At 44.9% G+C, this 24,362-nt stretch overlaps 1 protein-coding gene across 4 annotated transcripts in view; it reads right to left on the minus strand.

Annotated features, from left to right (window-relative positions):
- FLI1 (Fli-1 proto-oncogene, ETS transcription factor) overlaps window positions 1-24,362 on the minus strand; it is a 126,895-nt gene that overhangs the window by 15,881 nt on the left and 86,652 nt on the right. For all 4 annotated transcript variants that reach the window (XM_077756546.1, XM_077756548.1, XM_077756547.1 and 1 more), the window contains exon 5: window positions 15,662-15,727. In XM_077756546.1, coding sequence (XP_077612672.1) covers window positions 15,662-15,727 — 66 coding nt within the window. The remainder of the gene's footprint in view (window positions 1-15,661; window positions 15,728-24,362) is intronic.

Consider the following 24,362-nt stretch of genomic DNA (forward strand, 5'->3'; position numbering starts at 1 on the left):
GTGGTGAGTGCTGTGGAGAAAAAGAAAGTGCTGAGAGAGAAATAGTCCTGCAATGAGGAGGGCCTCACCAAAAATATATGATTAGAACAAAGCCTTGACCTGCGTAATGTTGTGAAAATAGAGCTCTCTCCAGCACCATAATTTTCTCAGGAAGAGTGACTGGATGGGCTTAAGTTGATCTGAAAGCCCTCCTGGAAAGTGAATGCCCTTTTATTAGTTCTTTGGTTAGTGAGAGTTACTTTGCGTTGGAAGACAACACAATTAGTGAAAAAACCTAACAGTGGTTTCTGTTTTTGTTTTTGTTTTTGTTTTGGACATTTGGGGGAGGACAGTAAAAGGTGAGAGTTCAGTTCAGTAAAGAGTTCACCAGTTTCTGCATATGTAGGATCAGGGTAATTGGCGATGGTGTGGTCTTAGCCTCATATGGACTTAGGATTGCCATTCAGATCCAGAAACTTAAAATCCCAACACTATGATTTGTCTTTTGACTTGCATCTGAAATGGTCTGCAGAAAAGAGCAATTCTATGGGGCCAGTGTAGGAAAAGGGGACAGGTCAGTTCATCGTGAAGGAATATTCCATCTTTGTGGCCTGGAAGGTAAGCATGAAATGCTCTCATCCCTGAGTCTTGCATCCACACAACAAAAACACAGTAGTTAAAGAAAAAGAACCATCAATTAATTCTTGATAGGTGGAATGTGATCTCACTTATATAATAGAATCAGAGGCTTCTTTCAGGCTGGAAGAGACCTCAGACATTATCTAAACCAGACATGCAAATTAGCACAGGCCTGGACGCCCAAAGCCTGAAAGAAAGCATATGTGGCCATATAAGAATTTTAATAGAAATTGAAAGTATGACTCATAGCATAAAAACTGCCATTCTCAAAACTCCTCTAGGATATTGGGCAGGACTGATCATTATTTTGCAGGCAGGCCAAAGACTTTCTAAGCTCAAAGGTTTTTCAAAATTATACCAAGAATGATTTTCATCTCTTTGGACAAATAGTACCTAAATCTTATCAAACATAAGGTCATTTGGGGTCTTAGTAAGTGCACCTAAGGATTTTCATTAGAAGGAATTCCATAATTTCTCTTTAATCTATTCCAAGCAGGGGAACAGCTCATTGCAATCAGAGCTCTGGATTGGAGTTCAGAAATCCTTCATTTGCTTCTCATCTCTGCTAGTGGCCAGCTGCGTGAATTAAGGCAAGGGACTTAATCTCTCTGAATCTCAGTTAACCCATCTGTAAAAGGAAGGTACTTGAGGGAAAAAATGATTCTTCTAAATTTAAGAGTTTAGAATCCAAATGGCCCATTTAAACCCCACTGGGTTCTACTGAGGAGAAATGAGATCATGTACGTGAAAATGCTTTATATACTCCAAAGTGTCCTATAGAATTATAGCCCTATCCTCTTCCAGAGTTTAATTCATTGGAGAGAGGAAGTTAATTTTTCCTGTGTCAACCAAAGCTAATTTCTTTTGGTTCTTTCTTTAGTGAAGCAGAAACATTGAGTAAATATTGAGTTAAATTATCAAAGACTAGATTTTTTCTTCTCCAGTGAATCCATCAACCGGATCCATCCATCCATCCATCAACAGTATTTACCAAACATCTCCAGGGCTGGTAAAAAGGATGCAGGACCACAATTCAACACTACGAGGTAATCTTGTAATTAAGTAATTAGCTTCATAGATACCTTATGAGTGTGGTCGGGGTTTGAGAAGAGATTGTAGTCTTTGAGAGTAAGGAAGAAATATCTTTGAAGAAGGTGAGACTTGAAATGAGCTTTGAAAGGTGTGTTAAATTTTAATAGACCAAGTAATGTTCCCACTTAATTACCACGTTCTCTTTAAAGTATGCCTGACACAAGAATTTGAGCTTTATCAAGGAGGCATGTTTAAACTTTTTACTGATCCTCCCATGAGGGAGCTTACAGATCCCCGAGATGAGAGAGGAAAAGCCCACACAAATCCTGGTTAGTGCTTCTAGCTATAGTATTTCTTCCTTAAAGACTTGATCTTTTCCCAAAAGGCTCTTTCATGAGAAATAAATTCTTTATTTTCTTATATAGGAGCTTCTCTATAGAGAGTGAGTTGTTAACATCTATAAAAAGAACTTGGGAAACACTTTTATATTAAAATAACAAATGATGCTATCGATGCCTTGGCTTTTCACTAGAAGGTGACCCAAACCTCTACACTTCTATCTGGCAGGAGAGAAACTTCTCTGTCTCTGTCTCTCTGTCTCTCTCTCATGCGTGCATGCTCTGTCTCTGGAGAGACAGAGAAGATATAATTTGTCTTATGAGCATGACTAAGCAAGCTTCTTTCAAACATTCTCCAATAACTACCTCCCCCAAACAACCTCCTTGTATAATTCTATATCAGTATATTTTGCAAAACAAGTGGATTTGGAATATTTTGTCTCGAGGTGGCCACCAGTAGATACTCTGGAGCCCTGTGGACTTCCTATTTTCTTTCCAAAGTACTTTGGGAACTTACTACTCAAAATAGCCAACAGGGGTCACTTCTAGTTTCTATTATTAACCAAGACCACATGGTAATAGAAATGGAGTTACATCAACCAAGGCCAATTTCATTTTGAGTTGTAGCTCTGTTATCTGGAATGGGATGAAATGTCTTGGTCAAAGTGAAACTTGGTTGAGATGAGAGGCCTAAAATAGCAAGAGTCAAGAGTCTGGAGATGAATTGGAGATTCAGAACTTCAATGGCCCACTTAGTAAGTGTGAGATGCTGCCGAGAAACTGGCATTAACTGGGGTGGGAGCTGCATCCCTCTGGGCACTGCCATGGGAGGCCCCTCCTCAGCGGTGGGTGGAGGGAGTTGTTGTCTGGTCAAGTGGTTGGAAGGGTGTTCTTGAGGTCAAGTGGCCTGCAAATACTTTCCCACAGCCTTGTACCTTCCTTCTTTCCCCCTCCTAGGTTTACTTAAAGCCATTTTTTCTTTTTTCTTTTTTAAAAAACTTTTTAAATGTTTATTTATTTTTGAGAGAGAGAAAGAGACAGCATGAGTAGGGGAGGGTCAGAGAGAGAGGGAGACACAGAATCTGAAGACAGGCTCCAGGTTCTGAGCTCGCTGTCAGCCCAGAGCCCGACACGGGGCTCGAACCCACGAACCATGAGGTTATGACCTGAGCCGAAGTCGGACGTTCAACCGACTGAGCCACGCAGGTGCCCCCGTTTATTCTTATTAAAATGCAGCAGAGCTCATCCATTCATTGTCATCAGTCATTAACATTGCAGGACATGTTGGTGCTGTTTGAGTTCTTGATTTCTCCAGGGAGCATCTAGGAGCAGCTTCAATAAACACAAAGACAAAAGACATGCCCGAGGAGGGCAGGAAAGGCAGCTTAGGAACCTGTAAGCAGACAGGACCAGGACTAGGGGCCTGAGTGTCTTCAGGCACAGGGACAGGAAAAGGCGAAAACTGTGGTGGCAAAAAGGGTGCTGACGCAGAAAAAGGAAGGCACGCTTCTTCTCCCTTAAGTATTCAAATAAAGCTCTGGCTCTCCATGGTGGGGGTGATGTCAGGGGACAAGATTTCAGAAGCAATGGAAAGCACTTATTATAAGAACACAAATCTCTCAGCTCTGACTTCATCCTGGGTCCGTTTGCCCAACACAGGCACACAGGAATTGAGAAGGGTGTGTGGGGTGGGGGCGGCTGGAGTGTTCTGGAACATGTCTTCAAAATGCTCACAGGCATTCTGGTATCTTTCTTTCTCCTCCTTGAGAACCATGTGTCAATGAAGCTTATAGAGGCAAGGGATTGCTTACCTGTTGTAATTTGAGGGACATTTCACAAATAGATTTATTATACTGATGTTCATTCACCCTCATTCTAAAAACTATGTCTGTGGGGTGCCTACGTGGCTCAGGAAGTTAGGTGTCCAACTCTTGATATTGGCTCAGGTCGTGATCTCACAGTCGTGTGATCAAGCCCTGTGTTGGGCTCCATACTGAGCGTGAAGCCTGCTTAAGACGCTTTCTACTCTCAAAATAAATAAATAAACATAAAAAATTTAAAATTAAGTTTGTTGCCGTCCTTATTGATTGACCAAGTGTTATATAATATATCATTTCCGGGGCGCCTGGGTGGCTTAGTCGGTTAAGCGTCCAACATTCGCTTGGGTCATGATCTCGCGGTTCGTGGGTTCAAGCCCCACGTCGGGCTCTGTGCTGACTGCCAGCTCAGAGCCTGGAGCCTATTTCAGAGTCTGTATCTCCCTCTCTCTCTGACCTTCCCCTGCTCACGCTGTCTCTCTCTCTCTCTCTCTCCTAGAAATAAAAATATTTTAAAAAATAAAAAAATATATATAATATATCATTTCCTTTTCTGAATATCTTCCTTTCTTCTTTTAAATGTAATATTGAATACAAAAGAATGTGTAATGTCATGTAAATCGTAAAGCATATTAATGAAAAGCACATCTGTGAAACCACCTAGCATGCTCTTGCAATGCAAGAATTGTGGACACCGAGTCAGGTTCTTGATTTTTTTGGGCCATAGCAGGAATCCATTAATCTAATCAGATCACCTTAGAATCTAGTTAGGTGACATCAGCTGCCTAGAAGAAATGGGCCTTCCCATAGGGTGGTGTATGGAATAGGAAGAGACAATTGTGAGGCCTTGGCACTGGCTGGTGGGCAAGAGGCTGTAATAACAGACTCAGTTCTCATATTAGCTTTGCAATTTGGGATTAACTTCTCTGTGCTCCAGTTTTCTCATCTGTGAAATGGGAATAATAATAGTACCAAGTAAGTAAGGTTGTTATAAAGTGTAAGTTTGAAGTGAATAGAAAGTTCTTGGTGTGTGTAAGCACTCAGTAAGTGCTAGCTGTTATCATTAGGGAGGGAAGGTTGAAGCGAGCAGGAGTTACATTTTTCCTGCGATACTACTTTCCCTTGGCTTGGTTGTCTTTTGCCTCTTTTTGCAGTGGAACACAGAGCAGGGGACCCAGATTTGAAGGGTCTCCAAGGGGAGTCTAAGCTGGTCAAAACTGGGCCAAAAGGGTGAAATAGAACCATCATCTTGTGACTGGAATCTGCTTTCAGCAAGCTCTTCCCTCTCCTCCTGGATGGGACTGATCTCAGCTTCAGAAGAATCACCTTGGGGTCACGTAAAGGGGAAAGGAGGTAAGGTAGAAAGGAAAGGCAAGTTCCGTGCTACCTCTGCAGCAGATGAAGCCAAAATATCACTCCGATATTGGGAAACACCATGAAGGGTTAGTTGTACAGTAAACTCTTGGGGAGCAGTTTAAGGCATTTTGCCTATTATTTTCATCCATCCACCCAGTGGCCTTGTCTAAGACAAAGTCCCCATCTCCAAGATGCTTCTAGTCTTGTAAGACAAAAGACTATTATGACAGAATCCGTTGAATGCTAACCTGGGGAAACAGGGAGTACAAGCAAAGCACTCTGGGAATGGGTGGATGGTCATAGGGGGGAGATGTCTTAAGGAGTGAGGCACATTTCTTCTCCATCAAATATTCAAATACAGCATTGACTCTCCATAGTGGGGGTGGTGTTGGGGGAGGTTTCAGAATGTAGCTTTTTAGGACATAAATTGGGGTGGGGGGAGACTGGGGAGAAAGGGTATGTGTCACTGGGCAAAACTGTCACATTCCTGAACCCTGAAAGTACCTAGATTGTTCCAGGACATGTGCCTGTGGATCCTGCCTAGCTCAACCTGGACAGCTTTCAAATACACACACACACACACACACACACACACACACACACGGAAAGGCTGGTTTTGGCCTCACAATTCCACCATGCTATGGGCAAGGTCAACTGGTCTGAGTAACTGAAAGAGCCAAGACTGAGAAACACCTGCCTGAAACTTTAGGCGGTCACCATAGTTGTGTGTGTGACTGTCCCATACAACCCTGGCGGTCTCATAGTTGACATGCACATAGCCTCTGAAGTCTCTGCCTACACTGTGATGTTCGGTGGTCTATTTCTTTAAAATAGTCAGTCAGTCAATCCAACACAGACACTGAGCAGAATGATCATGGTAAGAGATCTTTCCTTTAATACATATATTTTTTAAACCCTCAAAGGAATAACATGTACACAACTTGAATATTCCTGAGGCAGATAAGCTCCTTCACATAAGGGAACTCCTTCCTTAACTGAAACTAAAGGAAAAAAAGAAATGTCCCAACAAAATTCCTCTAGACCTTCCCCTAACAAGGCAATGGTACAATACTGAAAGTCATTTGCTTCATTACTCTGGAACAAATTTACACTTGTCTTAGGAAACAGGCTAAGTGTTTCCAATAATTTAGAGAAAGCATGTCCCAGTCGCTGTGTGTAACCCACACATGTGTGATAACAGTGCACACAGCACACCCATGGAAAAAAATAACAGTGCTTTTACTTAAGAGAAAGGAAGGATAATGGTTACTTAGAAAGTGTCCCAGACAAGCTGTCAAATTGAATTCAGAGAGCTGGAGTCTGACTCCGGGACAGGGCTGGCTGGCTAAATTCCCTTGGGATTGGGGTTTCCTGCCTGCTACAGTTTGGAGACAACGATTCTTTGTTTCCAGCTCTCTCTCTTTCTCTCTCTCTTTCAGTCTCTCTCTGGTGAACACACACACACACACACACACACACACACACACACACACACCCCAACATGTAGCTCTCCAAAGAGGGTCAGATTGAAAGCAGACAAAACATTAACTCTGGAATTTCAAAGAAAAACAGTTTAAAAAAAATAAAATGGAGAGAGCAAGCTACTGTCTATTCAATAATCATAAATCTTGCCTTTGGACCACAGAAACAGCACACGCTCTCTCTCTCTCTCTCTCTCGCTCTCTCTCTCTCTCTCTCACACACACACACACACACACACACTCACACACACACACATTCAGCAATCATCCCTGCTTTGCTAAAAATGGATTAGGGGTATTTCACTATAATGGAAAAACATATAATGACAAAGTTCTCAGCAGGCCGTCTTGTGAGGCCTCAGTACCCTCAAATTTTAAGTGCATGTTAGATGACGTAGACAGAGCCCATGGAACCATCTAACCTGCTCCATAAGTGATGTTATTTACTCCCTAAAAATAACAGGAGATCACCTCACAGTATTACAGGCCTCTTCCTATGGGTACACACATTCCAGACCAATCCCTCACATGCTGCCCTATCTGCGGCAGGCCCACGCCCAACACCAGGCTCACTGTCCCCTCTTCCAGGGACACTACATTCAGGAGGCTGCCCACAGCCCACTCTCCCCCAAATGCTGTACTGAGAGACTCATCACCCTCATTCACTGCATGATACACACAGTGCATAGCTTTAGAAATAGATATTCTAAGCTCATCTCTGGTTTTTTTTTGTCCCATAAAAATGCAACTTCTCAAGGCATCTTTTCACTCACGGAAAATTTCGGAGGCCTAGAAAATCAGAGAGAAAAGTCAACAGAAGCATGGAGGGTCCTTTATCCTGCTTTAACAAGCATGGACTCATGGCCAATCTCCTTATAGCTCTCCTCCCACACACACCCCCTCCCAGGCCCCCATCATTTTTTTGAAACAAATTCCTGGCTCTGGGTTCCTTTGCTGAGTTTCCTGTCCCAAAGGGAGGCGCTCAAGTGGCTTGGTCCCTCAGTTTCACGTAAGCCACCCAGAGCCAACGCAGGGCTCCCCACCTCACGCTCATGTCACATATAAGCCCGTTGCTCTGACAGGGCATGCTCAGAGATCGCCAGAGCAGCTCGCCTGGGCCTCTTCCCCAAAACTGAGCCTGAACACATGTGGTGCCTCCACACTGTGGCCCCCCCCACACACATGGCAGACCCAGACCCACCGACTGGTGTCTTTGAGGTCTAGCACCTTCCCCTTGTTTCCATAGCCATTTCCAAGACTACCGTGCTGTATATTTCCAAAGGCATCCCATCTTTCACTCCGACCTCTAAAATTAAATCATCTAAAGGACACCCCAGAGAGGATGTAGTGCAGGGAGAATGGCAAGATTTGGTGATATATCACCCATACTCCAATACACACTATTTTATCACTTAGTGGCCTCATCTACACATCTCTGATTATAAGCCCCCTGACGGCAGGTGCTGATTGCACACCATATTTCTGGGGCTCAGCCTCGTGTCCCAGACACGGCAGGTTCTTAATAAATGAAGAGGTGATGGAATAGGGTGGAGAAGGATGTGAGTCACAGAAGTTTGGTCCCTTTCTGACTAAGGTACTGAGTGACTGTAAGCTCTGCCACTTGTCCTTCACTTCCTGTGTGGTCTCAGCCGGACCCACGTCTCCTCTGGCCTCACATCTCTTCTGTCACAGGAAAGGTTTGGGCTTAGCATTAATGAGTTTTCATCTTTCTGTTATTCTCAGAGAATTTCTTGTATGTAGCATGCATTTTTCTAATTGGTGATATGCGATTTCATTTTATTCCTTACGAGTTCTGTGTGCTTCTCCCTAATATGTTAAGCAGCGTGGGTGTCTCACCCATGGTATCGCCAAGCCATAGGGTATGCTAAGTACCCTTCTCAAACTTTGGCACAGTGTCAGCAAATGGTAAACCCTCAAAAATATTCTTATTATTTTGCAATGGTACTAGTTATTACTATAATTCATGGAGCAAACATATGGACCACTTACTGGGTAAGTCAGATACCATACTAGGTGATTTATGAGTACTGTATCAGCCCTGAAGGGGTACTAAAATTGTCCCCATGTTATACATTAGGATATTGACACAGAAAAAGTAAGTGACTTGTCCAGGATCATACAGTCTGAGTACAGATCTTAAGGTATCTTTTTTTTTTTTAATATATTTATTTTGAGAGAGAGAGACAGAGAGACAGAGAGAGAGAGCATGAGTTGAGGAGGAGCAGAGACAGAGGGAGAGAGAAAAAGAATCCCAAACAGGTTCTAAGCTGTCAGCACAAAGCCTGATGCGGGGCTCAAACTCATGAACTGTGAAATCATGACCTGAGTCAAAGTTAGATGCTCAACTGACTGAGTCATCCAGGCACCCCAAGTTCTTTTTTATTTTTTTCTTTTCTTTTTCTTTTTCTTTTTTTTTTTACGTTTATTTATTTTTGAGAGACAGAGTGAGACAGAGCATGAGCGGGGCAGGGGCAGAAAGAGAAGAAGACACAGAATCCAAGCAGGCTCCAGGCTCTGAGCAAGCATTCAGCACAGAGCCTGATGTGGGGCTCAAACCCACACACTGTGAGATCATGACCTGAGCTAAAGTCAGATACTTAGCTGACTGAGCCACCCAGGCGCTCCCTGAGTTCTTTTTTCATGTTTATTTATTTTTGAAAGAGAAAGACAGAGTGTGAGTGGGGGAGAGGCAGAGAGAGAGGAAGACACAGAATCCAAAGCAGGCTCCAGGCTCTGAGCTGTCGGCACAGAGCCTGACGTGGGGCTTGAACTCACGGACTGCTAGATCATGACCTGAGCTGAAGTCAGACGCTTAACCAACTGAGTCATTCAGATGCCCCAAGAACCTTGGGTTTTTAATCAAGACGCCACAATGCTGAAATAAGAGAGGAATGCCTCCCTTAGGTAAATTCAGGGCATAAATTAAATAATTTAGTTAATTTACATTATCATTAGATGCTTGAATTAAATATGTTAAGATGATGATATGAGAAACAGCCTGGTGGGAGGAAAGAACCCAGAGACCGACTCTACTCTAAGACCTGGGTGACTTCAAATGAACCCTGTAATCTCTCTGTGCCTAGTTTTCATTATCTACAGAATGGGAATAATAATAATACCAGCCTTGCTGTCTCATGGTGATGGCGTGAGGCGCAAATGAGATAATGGATGTGCAAATGCTTGGCAAACAATAAAGGGCTGCAAAAAAAAAAAAAAAAAAAAAAGGGAGGGCTGTTGCTATGTGCACAGGCCCCTGCCATCTGGAAATCTCCTTGAGTGAAGCTGGGCTCTTGTTAGCATGAGTTTCAGCGCCAGTTAGGCATTTCTCTACAAAGGATGCAGAAAGGTAGTTTCTCCCCCTCTGTTTCCCATACTTAGAGTGTAAGCAGACAGACTTTTTATCCATCAGCCAAGGCAACTGCTAGCGATGGCTATTCCACAGGCAGACAATCTACCCGCAGTGGAGAAGCGGTTTTGCATTTAGCAGCCGGTTCTGAAAGCCTTCCCAGGCTGGGGCAAGAAGCTCAGGGATACACAGGCCCTTGGCAGGTTTACGAGTTCCAGGAGTTAATAAACAAGAAGCTCAATATCCTCTGACTTTTGGAGAGTCAGAGGCATTTAAACAGATCCAGCATGAGGAGCTAAGGAAATAAGGGTTTAGGCATACAAAGCAGCCCTGAACGAGAGAGGTGCACTGATGATCGCATGCTGATTTTCCAGCCCAGAGCACCGGGAGGCCCTCGGTTTACCCAGAAAACAAGGGGGAACTCTAATTGCACCCCCAAACACACTCCCACCTCAGCATGGAGGGCAGAGAGAACAGGTTTGGAGTCAGTTGTCCCGGCTCTAGGATGGGATGTACTTGGGAAGACCACTTAACTTCCAGAAGCCCAGTGTCCTCCCTATAAAATCAAGGTACCAAAACCATGTCTACTATTTAGATACATACAATAAGATACATATAATGAGAGGAATTTCTGAGATGTGAGGTGAGGTACTAATGTAAACTTGCCAAAATCAGTGATGATTATCACATCATCAATGATGATGAAAAGAACAAGTCATAATCACCGGTCCCTTCACTCAACCCACACTTTCATCAGTAAACCAATAGGTTCCACTCGTCCTTCACTAGGGGCCAGGAAAGGTCAAGATCAACCACCCAGTACATCTCCAGGAAAACCCTGGGGGGGCTCTGAGCTGGGTCTCCTCTTCCTAGTTTCTGTCTGCACTAGAACATAGGCTTCTCAATTTGAGCTGCAGCTGATGAGAATAACCTGCAGAGCTTTTAAAAAAATTCCCAATGTCCATGTGTCACTCCTAGGTATTCTGAACTAATTGGTCATGTTTGGGGCTTGGACATCAGCATTTTCATTTAACTTAAAATTTTCATTTTTTTTTTTAAATATTTTTATTTATTTCTAGGAGAGAGAGAGAGAGAGAGACAGCGTGAGCAGGGGAGAATCAGAGAGAGAGGGAGACACAGACTCTGAAATAGGCTCCAGGCTCTGAGCTGGCAGTCAGCACAGAGCCCGACGCGGGGCTTGAACCCACGAACCGCGAGATCATGACCTAAGCGAAAGTCCGACGCTTAGCCGACTAAGCCACCCAGGCGCCCCAAAATTTTCATTTTTTTATTGTGAGAAAACATCCACAACCGAATTTACCGTTCTATTTTTCAGTGTACATTTCAGGGGCATCAAGTACATTCGTGTCATGTAACTTTCACCATTGGAACTTTTTCACCGTTCCAAACTGAAACTCTGGACCCATTCAATGACAACCACTATTCCCCAATCTTCCCAGCCCCCAGGCACCACCATTCTACTTTCCCTTTCTATGGGTTTGCCTACTCAAGGTGCCTCGTATGAGTGGAGTCGTACAATATTTGTTCTAGGGCACCAATATTTTAAAAAATCTCTCCAAGTGATTCTCTGTGCAGTTCAGACTAAAAGCTAGTGCTACTCAGGGGTTGTGTATGAATTCATCTTTGGAGAAATAGAACAGTACAGAGGCCTGAATGGAGATGATAGTGGGAAAATTGCAGGGATAGGGAAAAATAATGAAAAAAGTCTCAGATCTTTACTGAAACAACAGATAGGCCAGATACTGTTTGGGTGGAAATCCGGCTAGAAGGGATTTGCCAGGAAGACCATCTGAAGTAGGGAAATTTTGAATCCTACAACCTGGGGTTGAGCCTTTGCTATGCTGTTGACTAGCTATGTGCTTTTCAGTGAATGACAGTATCGCTGAGCCTCGCTTTCTCTGTCCGCAAAATGGAGAGAGTCTTGACTACCTCTCAGGATGTTTCCAGGTCAAAAGCAGAGGCAAAGCACGAGAAAGTGTCTAAGGTATTACAAAATCTTATATAGATGACAGTTGTGGCTGCTATGGTAAATAAGTAACAATTGTTTCTATCCTAATTTATTTTCTAAAGTGCATGAGCCTTGATAAGTAAAGGTCAAGAGAGCACAACTGTTTTAACTGGGTCTGATCTGTGACTACAGAATACTTCATTTAAAGGGGTTTAGAGACTGTTATAAATTAATTTTTAAAAGCAAGCCTTACTTCCTGGGCACAAATAACCCTCAGAGGGAGCAATCATTTTCAAGAGACAAGCTGGAAGGGTGATTATGCCATTTTAAAGTAAAAAGGCATTCTAATTTGATAAGTGAATGGAAGAAGCAAAATAGACACCATCTCTTCAACTTCTTTCCTTTGTGCTTGATGCCAGCACCTTCTTTCCTTTGTGTATGATGCCAGCACCTGCCCTTTGTGAGGCACAACACACACACACACACACACACACACACACACACACACAGCTTTATTGCTCTCCAAGAACTCTGGGTTTGTTTGGGGCTGTGTGTATGCCTTATTCAAACAAGATGGAGCCAAGGTTGCTTGGTGTCTTCTCTTTATTTTTCCATTTAATATTTTAAGGAATAAAGATAGCTATTAGAGAAAAAGGAGGAGAGGAAGACACCCACACAGAGGGAGGGAAAGAGGTGGGGAGGAGAGTGAAAAGGAAGGAGAGAGAAGCCTGATTAGCTTTGTTTTGCTAATGCACTTTGTTTTGTGGATGATGGGCCTTTCAGACAGATTCAGACCACCTCACAAGGGGGAAGGCAACACAGAAGCAAGACAGCTCAAGTGGAAAGCTTTACCGGGGACAAAAGATGCACCTGCAAAGCACAGACTTAATGGTCTCTAGAGGCCAGGGCCGATGTTGGGAGATAAATGCCCCGGCACCACCTGAATGAGGTCCTGGCAGCGTGCGTTTGCCTGGATACTACAGTTAATTCATTTCAGAAGAGGGGTTGTTGCCCAGCGAGAGTAAGCCACTCCTGCAATAAGCCTGAATGAGCCCAGTGGCATTGCAAATGCTCAGCCGTCTGTACACAAAAGAGCCAAGGAAAGGAAATGCAGTATGGTAGGTAGAGGAGAGGGCTGAAAGCTAAGACCCCTGGCGGAGTAATGAGTTGCTGCTCATCAATGCAGTTCAATTCAGTCCTGCTTCTAAACGAAAGTCTTTCTTTTAAGCCCATTATCAGATATTCTCTCTTTGGCTCTGCCCCAGAGTCTCACTGGTTGCCAGCAGGGTTTAGTCTGTAGAACTGAAGGAACTTTGAAGGATCTCCTTCCTTTTCCTTTCCTCCCCTTCCCTTTCTCCTTCTCTTCCTTCAGTCCTGCCTTTCCGTTTGCCTCTTGCCTTCCAAGAACTGCATCCCTATCTGCAAATGAAATTTTAATTCAATAAATAAACCAGATCAAACAGAGTGGTCCTGAATGAAGGCAGAGCTCTCACCTGCGGCTCTAGAACATTCCTTTAGAAGCCAAGAGCTCAAGAGTCAAACCCCTACTGATTTAGTTCAGTCCTTTTATTTGATAGGAAACTAAGATTCGGGGCATGAAGTGATTTCCTCCGATCAAGCCAAAGGTGCCCTGACCTCGAATTTAATATGTTTGTCACCGTAATACATTTTCTCTATTACAGACACCCACAACACGATGTTAATTAGGTCAGCAAGTAAAATGTGGCTTGGACTGTAGAAAGAGTCAATATGACTTTCGCTTTCATGGCAAATTGTAAAAAAATCTGATTTGGAAAGGAAAACAGTCGCATGAATAGGATGGACCCAGAGTGGGGTGGGAGGTGGGGAGAGGAAGCAAATGAAGCCACAAAAGTTTAAAAGCAGATTCATCATATTGTATATTCCTTCCACTAAGTTCCCTGGTTATCATCTGATGATAAATTGTTAACAGGAAACATGAAGTCCTATGTGATCAAAGGTGTGACTGTGGCCAAGACACCCAGGCTTTTTGGGCTTGCCTCCTCCATAACTCATGAGGATTCTGAATCAATGTTCTCTAAGGCTTTTCCTTTAGAAGAACTTCATGTTTCTCTGAAATACTATGCTGTGCTATACTACATGCAGCCCACATGGGAAACTTCTGCCTTCAATCATTCTATTTGACAGCAGATGTACCTTAAAGAAAAAATGGCAAAGTAGAAAGTCAAGGAAGAGAGCGTGTTTGCCATACTCCTATTCGCTCCTTAAGCCACCACTCAAAATTCCCCTCCTCCATGGATGGGTTTTTTTGTTTGTTTGTTTGTTTGGGGTTTTTTTTTTTTTTTTTTTTTTTTTGGGTTTTTTTTTTTTTTTTTTTTTTTTTTTGGCCTTTGCCAGATTTTTTTCACTTATTTTCTGGACTCTAACACAGTATCTGGAGCAATACATCCTCACAGTGTTTCATAAATAAGATGCTGAGAAGCGCTATTGTAATCAAATCCTCACTGGCAAAAATCATTTGTTGAGGTTGTTTCCTGTCTCTCTCAACCAAACCAAACCAACTAGACCAAATCCCTAAATCACCACTTTAAAAATAAATTGGCATTGCTAAAATTTGTCAGGAAAAAAGAGACCCTTAAAATGTAGCATTACAAGAATCCTCAAAAACCTCCGTTTCATTATGTTCAACAGAGAAAAGCTCTGAAAGGGTACAGTACTTTAAGTGTGACATCTTTTATTTCATGGTGTAACAACTTTAAGTCATATCTTTGATGTTATTACAAGATAGTTAAAAATCTTGCTTACTTTTTTTTAATGTTTTTGTTTTTATTTTTGAGAGAGAGAGAGAGAGAGGGTATGAGCAGGGGAGAGGGGCAGAAGGGGAGAGAGAAAGAATCTCAAGCATGCTCCATGCTCAGTGCGAAACCCAGTGTGGGGTTTGATCCCACAACCCTCGGATCATGACCTGAGCTGAAATAAGAGTTGGACGCTCAACCAACTGAGCCACCCAGGGACCCCAAAACCTTGCTGCATTTTTCCAGCTAGTGCAAATGGGATATACTTTGGCTTCTTGCCTTGTATGCTAGAAAAATCTGAGTGAAACAAAAGATTTGGTGCTTGAAAATCGATAAGGGGAAACCTCAATAAAATGGAGTTGGGGCGCCAGAAAGAAGAACCTAGCGGGGGGCGGGGGGGAGCGGGGAGAGGGAGTACCACTCACATGTCAATTGCAGGAAGAATTGTCAATTATAGACTTCAAAAGGTGTGTCAATTACCTACCACAACAGATGACTCTCAACAGGAAAGAATCATCGGTCATAGGCTCCAGCAGGGAAAGATGTACATTACATCTCCTATAAGAAATTGGCTACCCCTGCACCTCAGCCAATGAGGAACTGTGATCATCCCGAGCTCTCACTTTTCTCCAGTGGACTTCCATTCAAAACAACTCCTCCCAACTTCTTCCATCTTCTCCATAAAATAATATTCCTCTCCTTTGTTAGGCTTACCTATGGTTTCACCATAGCTTGTTTATCCTGAATTGCTATTCTCTGCTATTCCCAAATAAACCAGTTTTTGCTCATAAAATAATCTTATTTTTAAGGTTAAGAGTGCACAGACCTGGAGTTCCCCACGCCAATCTTAACAGCATAGAACAGTGTCGTCTCTGGGACTGAAGAAAATGCATGAAAGAACAGACTCACCTTCTTTGACACTCAGTCGTGAGGATTGGTCTGTGTGGGAGGTTGTGTTATAGGCCAACAGTGAACCTGTAAGGCAAAGCAAAAGCACGTTATAACACGAGTAGATCAGGAGTAGAAGATGGGAGGAGAAGGGAGTCCGGATGGGGAATAGATTGGGGTGGGTAAGAGAGACAGATGGCTCCTTGAGAGAAAGAGTTCATAGAATCCATTCTGCATCCTGCAGGGAACATATTCGATTCCTGGAGCTCCGGCCAGAGCAAGTTAGGACAGAATACGCATGAGTGGGACACGCACAGCCCTCCCCAGCAGCCATGTTTATGGTTCTGAAGCTCTTGGGTATCCATGCCACCTCATGGCAGGGACACAGGACTGGGACTGTCCCTGTGCGGCCATAGGGAAGTCTAGACTTTGATTTCTTCAGCAGAAAAATGAAGGGGTTAAACTAAAGCAGGGGTTGGCAAGCTTCTTCTATAAAGACCAGATAGTAAATATTTTAGGCTTTGTGGGCTAACTGCAGTCTCTGCTGTACATTCTTCTTTGTTTTTGTTTTGCTTTGTCCATGGGCCAGAGTTGGCCAGATCTGGCATGCAGTTTGTAGTTTTGCCACACCCTGGAGAAGCAGCTATACAATTCCTGCTTGCTATGGTATCCTGTGGGTTTACGGGACAGGTCCTTTTACTGGCGGGTGAGGTGCTTGGGTATCATTCACTGAGGGTGGAGGCCAGTGTTGGGAAGGGGTGAGGATGGCCGGAGTTCTGTTAGTAACTCTTGCCTTCCTTTGCAAAGCTCTAAGAGAACTCAGCTGAACGTGGGGGCACAATCCATTCCATTTTCAGAGCGCTGCTATCTAATCTCCTAAAATGAAACCTTAATGCATAACTACTCATACCAGGCACTGCTCTAGGGATTTCACAGGGATGATAGTGCTTTTCTGTTGCATGTAAAAGCTCTCCCTTTCCCCTAAAACTGAGCTCTTTCCTTAGTTTCAAACGGAGGCGAGAGTTTTATTTTGTAGAACGTAGGCATTTTTGCAATTTTCCTTGGAGTCTCCTGGGGAAACTTGGAAGTGCCCTCAAGACCAGGGCTGGGGTGTGCTTTCACAAAGGACAGGGTAAGTCTGCCATAGGCATTGGAGGCTAGGGAAGTCTTTGCAAATTTTCCCTTCTCTCTGCAGACGGGTGGCTGACTTGGGTGCCAGGGCTTAGGACAGGGAATGGGCTGTCAGACGCTCCTATTTTTAGTCTTCAGTCATGGCGGGGATGCAGGAGCACAGCCGCTGCCTCACCCAGCTGTGGGCGTTTGGTTGTGTGCCTCGGAGAAAATGTGTGCCCTTCCAGGCCAGACGATGAGGGAGAGGATTTTATGGGAATCACCCAACTGCCCAGCACCTATGCCTTGTGGCTTGGGCGACAGTTCCTTCTAGCTCTGAAACCAGTCCAAACGAAAAAGAGGGGCGGGGTGGAGGCGGCTCAGAGACCACAATGTGCCAAAGCGTGAATGTGTGCAGACCATTTTAGAAAGGAGACAGTCACGTGCATGTAATATCCAAGAACCAGATGCATTGGGTTAGTCCATTCTCAAAAATATCAAGGATCAGGTGAGGCTGGACAACCTCATTTCAACATAGTTGTTACGCAAACAAGAGTTGAAAGTTAGACCTGCCTCTTACCCCTTAGCTCTGTAACCTCGCTTAATTTACCTAATCTCTCTAAGCCACAGGCTCCTAATATGTATAAAATGGGCTAGGGTGCCCGGGTGACTCAGTTAGTTAAGCGTTTACTCTTGATTTCAGCTCACGTTATGATCTCACAGTTTGTGGGTTTGAACTCCGTGTTGGGGTCTGAGCTAATGGTGCAAAGTCTGCTTGGGATTCTTTCTCCCCTTCTCTCTGCCTCTCCTCTCTCTCTCTGCCTGTGCTCTTTCTCTCTCTCTCTTTCCATAACTAAATAAACTTAAAAAAAAAAAAAACTTGAAAGGGCGCCTGAGTGGCTCAGTTAGTTAAGCGTCCAACTTTGGCTCAGGTCATGATCTCATGGTTCACGGGTTCAAGCCCCACATCTTGGGCTCTGTGCTGACAGATCAGAGCCTGGAGCCTGCTTCGGATTCTGTGTCTCCCTCTCTCTGCCCCGCCCCCACTCTCACTCTGTCTCTCTCTCTCTCAAAAATAAATAAACATTTTTAAAAAGCTTTAAAAACAATAAAGTGGGCTAATAATAACATCTACTTAGCACAGTTGTTGCAACGATTGAATAAAATAATACCTGTCAAGTGCTCAAAAGAGACCATGGTTCATAGTAAGTATTCAGTAAATGCTAGCTAGTTATCATGACTATTTTTACATCCCTTCTCCCACAGACACCACAATGACATACAATAACCCTTTTATAAAAGAGCTTGCTGAGCGTTTGTCTTGTCTTCTGGACCTGACGTTGCGAATGGGTTCTGCTGCAATAAGAAATAATCCTCCATGACCGGAAGGAGGTTAAGAAATAGAACCCAGCGTTCCAAGGGCATAGGAAAAAAACATCTCAGGAGTAAGACCAAGAATGTCTGCCTTTCTGTCCCCGACATTCTCTCCCTCAGGCTGAAACCTCACGGCTGGAGCAAATAAAGAAAAATGATGGTCTCAGAGGAGCAAACTGCCTGAGTCATTAGTGCAGATTTAGCTGAGAGCACGAAGCTTAGATAAACCACATTTATTAAATTTTCCCCTTGGTGAAAGTTCGTCTTTGGGCACATATGAATTCCACAGGAAACTCCGAGAAAGCCAAGAGAAAGGGTCGTTTGACCTCAGCAAAGCTTGCATGAAATACATATTTCATGGTAACCTAGGAAAAGGATTTTGCCCTGAAGACCGCTCTTGTTTCAAGTTTCATTCTCAGAAGGAGGGGCTGGTTGGGGGCATCTGGCCTCCCTCCCAAGGGACTGACATCCTTTCTCTTCTCTGATTTTTATTTGACAAGTTCTTCAGGCTACAGGGTGTGCGCAGCACACCCATTTCTTACGGGAATTTGTTCTGATACAAGAAGGTCCTTCCCGGAGCCTTGTCTCCCACTCTGTGGCTTTGGATTTTTTTCCTGCTGCTTTGAGGCTCCTTCTGTGTAGAGTTAAGGTGAGCTCCTAATCTTGCCTGACACTGTCCTGTTGGAATAAACAGGCTGTGACAGGAGGAGGAAAGCCAACTCTCCTAAGTGCAGTACACACCAGACACTTTATATCTGTTCTCTGCCTTTATCCCTAACAGGAGCCAGGCAAAGCCAGTATCACTTTCTTCTCCTTTTACAGATCAGCACTGGGAGAAGTCAAGTCACTTGCTCAGGGTCACACAGCCACAAAGCCCAGGAAGCCAGGATTCCCATTCTGGTGTATCTACAAAACCTGTTCTCAGTCCAGCAGACTTGTAGCCTTCAGGCTAAATCTAAGAAACACACAAAACTCACCTATGGTGTTGGGAATCAAGACAGTGGTTACCTCTGTGGGGGAGGAGCTGGGGACAGAGAGAGGGCACAAGGGGCTCCTGGTCTACTCCTTGACCCGGGGGTGATTACACAAGTAAGGGGAGGGGCACCCGAGTGGCTCAGCTGGTTGAGCTCCTGGCTCTTGGTTTTGGCTTAGGTCATGATCTCACGATTTATGAGTTCCAACACCCGCATTAGGCTCTGCACTGACAGCGAGGGGCCTTCTTGGGATTCTCTCTCCCTCTCTCTGCCCCCACCCCACTGACACTGCCTCTGTCTCTCTCAAAATAAATAAATAAACTTAAAAAACAAAACGAGTGGATTCTCTTTGTGACAGTTCCTTGAGTTGTGCATGTATGATTTTTGCTGACTCTGCATACTTCAATTAAAATGTTCATTTATTCACTTAATGTATGTACGCAGGCATATATGTACATCTGCTAATCTGGGACCCCAAAAAGCGTGAAGTGGCTGCCACTGAGAACAGACTGGCCTTCCCAAAGTGAAAGCATAAGGGAAAAATAATTTTCCTTTTTGAGTCCATCCGTCACTGGATATTGTATTAGGGATCTGAAAAAAGATGGAAATGAGCAGAGGGAAGCTTTGCAGGTGTGAGGTAGAGGCCCCACAATGGGGCTTTCTTTGGCTCTACGTTCCCCCAAGTAACCTGCTCTTCATCGGGGACACCTGGAGCCGGGGAGACAACCGTCGTCCATCCGCTGCCAAAGCCTTTGTCTCCTGCCTATTGAATGTGGCTTTCCCTTTCTCTGGGCGGCATCAATGGCTCTGGCTGGAGTGGACGGGTGGGGTGGGAGGAGGGAGAGGGAAATACGGTTCCATGTTCTCAACAACAGGCCTGGCTGACGACTGAGTCCGGGGCAATCTGGCCTTTTGTTCTGCCCGAATCCTGTTCTCTTTTACCGGTCAGATCCTGGCCTGGAAGGGATAATGCTTCACCAGCTTAATTGCCCGGACCCATCACTTTTGCCTGGCCGGCTGAGGCTGCCGGTGGGAAGGCCACAGAACGCAAAAGGTGTTTTCCGTTAAGTTTAAATTAAAAATGGGACTCAAGATAGATACCTTTCTGCAGTCCCCCCTGACGCACGGTATATTTCATTCTCTTGCGCCACCGCTACTTCAAAACACGGTTTCTTGGAACTTTTTAACAGATCAGACTCAGAAACACATACAGAACTCTGCTTTTTGTAAAATGACAAAGGACTCCTTCTCCGTCTTCGGCCTCTGGCCACCCCAAACCCAGAACCTCCTGGGCTCCCAGAAAGCCCAAACTCCCCCCAGTGGCCCTGAGTCTGAACTGCCAGTCGGAAGGCTCTCACTTCCTTTGAGGTCCGTCCCCACCGCGCCGCGTGATGGCCCAATCTCATTTCCCGCAGCCCTCTGCCTGTAAATACGACCTCTGCCAAATGGGGTGTGCCCAACAGAGATACTGGGGGGGGGCCGCCTGGCGGGTCCAGGGTGTGGGGCTGCACCGGGAAGAAAGAAGGACAGGGTTAGTGTGGTGATAGGTTTGGCTTTAATCTGCCTCATTCCAGGAGGCCACAGGGAAGTTTCGGAAAGCATTTATCTCTTGGTGCAAATGAAAACAGAAAATGCTGTGGGGAAAGTGGCCTGGCCACCAACATCTAAGCCCCAGAGGAACGAGGCTAATGCTAAAGTAGAGAAGGGAGGTTAGCACGCTGTCTCTCTTCTCGGATCATCTCACGTCAGAGCATGAGGCTGCAGGCCTAGCTGCAGACGGAGACTTAAGAGGCCTGGGTCTCAGCTACCAGGCTGTACACCTTTGAACCAATTTCCGAAGCTCTCCAGCCCTCAGTTGCTTTGGCTTTAAAATGGGGATTACAAACGGTCGTCCACGTGGTGTCCACAAGGGGGCATCCTGTCCATGTACAGTGAACGACACCTGGGGAGATGCACACCTGAGCCCTGGTATCCCCAGCGGACTCCAGAATCATCCCAGATCCCACCTTCACCGCCCCCCTCCCATTTCCAGTGGGGGTGATGTTACGGGGCGCCGGTGTAGGGGACGGCCACGCTGTCTGGGACAACTGAAAAGCCTAGGGATGGAGACCAAGCGCCTCCCAGCAGGCCAGATAAATCCTGGCATGCCAGGCCACCAGACAGGGCACAGAGGCACTCAGGACCCCACTATTTCTTCTCCACCCTGAAAAATACATTTTAAAATTTTGAAGGTAGACATTTAAAGGTAGAGCTCCCCTCCCAGGCAACCAGAATTTTCACCTCTTGTGAAAGTGTGAATTTGATGCGAGAGCCTCTTAGCCTACAAGATTTCCCTTTTTTTTCTGTTAAAGTCCAGAAAGATCACACACTTTGGAGGGATCCGACTAATTTGGAGTCTTCTGACTTCCAGCTAAATACAAGGGCCTCCGATTTTCGTCTGTTGACTTTCCGTAGCTCTACGGCGCTTCCTCCATCTGTGTCGAGGAGCTCAGCTTTTTTCCTTTCACCTCTTGCCAGAGTGGGGATCTTAGAGCCCCAGCCCCCTCCTCAACAAAAGGACAGATGACAAAGTGCAAGGAATTAGCACCCCTTTCCCCTGCCTCCACTCAGCTGCCCCAACCTCTGTCCCCAAAGTACTGGTCTCCCGGCCAGCACAAAACATCCGCTGGAAGTAAGTCTGGAAAAACAATAAAGTGTCTGAAGGCACGTCGGTCTGCACCAGGGAGTTCCTTGTAATCTTGAGCGCAGACAGTCATCAGGCACATACGTCCTACAGGGTTCTTAGCTGGCCCAACACCACCCAACACAGAGCGTCCCGGGGGCTAGAATCCAAAGGAAGACGCCGGTTGAAAAGCAGCATGAATCAATATTTTTTTCCATGACGGTGCATCATTGTACATTTAGGTTCCTCAAAAGGCCCTTAGACCACTATAATACTAGGCTCTGGCAGGGTGTTTTTTGTTTTTTGGGTTTTTTTTTGAGCCTTCATACAGTATTTTAATTTTTGCTTCTGTAGGCAGACATGGTTTTTATATCAATGCACCGAGCACTTCATATTTAGCTGTTGCACTCAATGGCGTTTCAAATATATACCTTGTTCCATCTCCTCTGTTCCATCTCCACCCTGGAAATTTTCTCCACTAATAAGCAACTTTCTGGAAACTTCATATTTTTATTGCTTTGGGGGCATAGCTACATAGGTAGCTATGGGGCCTATCTTTCTCAGTGTCTACAAATATTCTTGAAAAGAAAGAAAGAAAGAAACAACGCACACTTTTTCTTGCCCTCGTACCTGTGGCCCCCCAAATACCAACGCTTCTGCTCTCAGTGCTTCACAGCCCCCTTACTCCCTTGGCCCTTAGTATCTGTGCTCCTTGATCATGGTTACCAGGGGCGACCTTATCAAATCCCTGAGCCTTTGGGGCAGGTGTTCGTCTTGCTTCAGGGTCTGTGGCTTGGGTTTTTCTGGGGTAGGAAACCCTAATGAAGACTTGGGTTGTTTGTGGACCTGCCAGAAAGCAGGTCTGAATGGTTTTACGTGGCACGGATGGACGTTCCCCACACTAAGTCAAAATGAGCTTGAACATTATCGCAACAAAGGCATCTGCCATGGAATCCCAAATTATTGGTCCCTTAACGTGATCGGACGTACTGTCCATGCTGCTGCTGGCTCTCTCTTCTCCCACAAAGGAAGTATGGGGGCCAGTGATTCCTGGACCTCTACCATATGACGCCCGAAGAAGCAGAAAGGTAAGCTCCGTCAGTGGCCTTGCTTTACCAATCCGTGCTTCTCACACCTTACTTATGTTGCTCCCTTCCAACCTCTTCCCTGCCTGGCTACCATCACTGCAGAAGTCTGTGCACAGAACTTTAAAAAAAAAAAAATTCCATAAACATTTAAAGGCTGAGAAATACAGATCATTTGGAAATGCTAATTCTCCAAAGCTCAGAAAAACTGGGTAGAGAATCGCCCCCTTTTTTGAGCTTGTTGTTTCTTGGGCTGACCTCATGTTGTAGCAAGACTCAGACATGAGGTAACTGTTCTGGTGTTAACATATACTGCATCATCCACACTCGCTCACTGGTTACCAGACGCCTCGGAGAGGTGACCAGAGTGCCCAGAGGCACCAGTGGAAACTTCCAAAGGCATTTAAAAAAATCTTTAATTTTATAGCCAGTGTGTGTTGCTCCCACCCCATGTAGCGTGCGGTTGTAGAATGAGACAGAAGATTTACAGAGATGGTGCGCTGAAGACCCAATGGATGATGGGGAGACAATGAAGACTAACTAACCAACCCAGAGCCCGGGAGACCAGGGAAAGCCGCCGGTAGGCACTGTCCACAGATCTCGGCTTGGAAAGGGCTTTAAAATCATCAAGCTCGTTCATTCCAAGGCTTAACTCCTACAAGATTCCAGGCAGCCTTGGCTACTGACGGCCAATACTGAATCCCAACGCTGCCAGCCTATCCCTGCTCAGGGCTGACTGTTAGCTCCCTTGTAGAAAGGGCTCACATCTGTTTTCCTGCAGCTTCACCTCCCTGATCTCTGGACCATCTTTTCTGGCCACAGACAAACCCTTCAATACTTGGGGTCACTGATATACCTACCACCAGGCTTGGATATCTGGTGAAGTGTTAGGGCTAAGGTTATTAGCATGTCTGAAAGAATTGTTCCTATATCTGTGCGTGTTTAATAGCAAATGAAATTCCCATGAAATTGATGGGATCTCGGTGCCTGAGAACTTTGATATTGGATAAATCTTTTGAACAACTACATGGTTTCTTTCATAAAATCTCCTCTTCCAAAGCTCTCTTCCTTCTCTCTGTGCCAAAAAAAAAAATGTGTTCAAGAGACCCTCATGCACCTGAAAGATCTGCTGCTCCCCTTGTTTGGCTAGGAAAGGTGTGTAGTGAGCAGCCAATAAACATGGGGTTCAGGTGTGCCAGAATGACACCAAAGAGAAGAGGAAGCTAATATGTAAATCTTCAAGACCTTAAACCCTAACCCCGTGAACCTAGAGTTTACTGGAGGAACTTGAAATCATTGCACAGGAAAATACCAGCCAGGGTGTCCGTCTATTTATAATTCCAGGGCAAAGTAGTTTCTGGAAAGAGGTTCTCCTAGAAACTACCTCTGGCAGACCCCACTGGGTCACAGCTCCCTGCTTTTTCTCCAGTTCTTATTCTGCTTCCTTTGACACTATAGGACTGGGTCAGCCCCCTTTCAGGGTCTGTGGGAGCCAAGGAGACCTTGGCAACTTCCTA

Source organism: Crocuta crocuta, unplaced genomic scaffold (genome assembly GCF_008692635.1).
Source record: "Crocuta crocuta isolate KB4526 unplaced genomic scaffold, BGI_CrCroc_1.0 scaffold172, whole genome shotgun sequence".
Taxonomy (NCBI): Eukaryota; Metazoa; Chordata; class Mammalia; order Carnivora; family Hyaenidae; genus Crocuta; species Crocuta crocuta.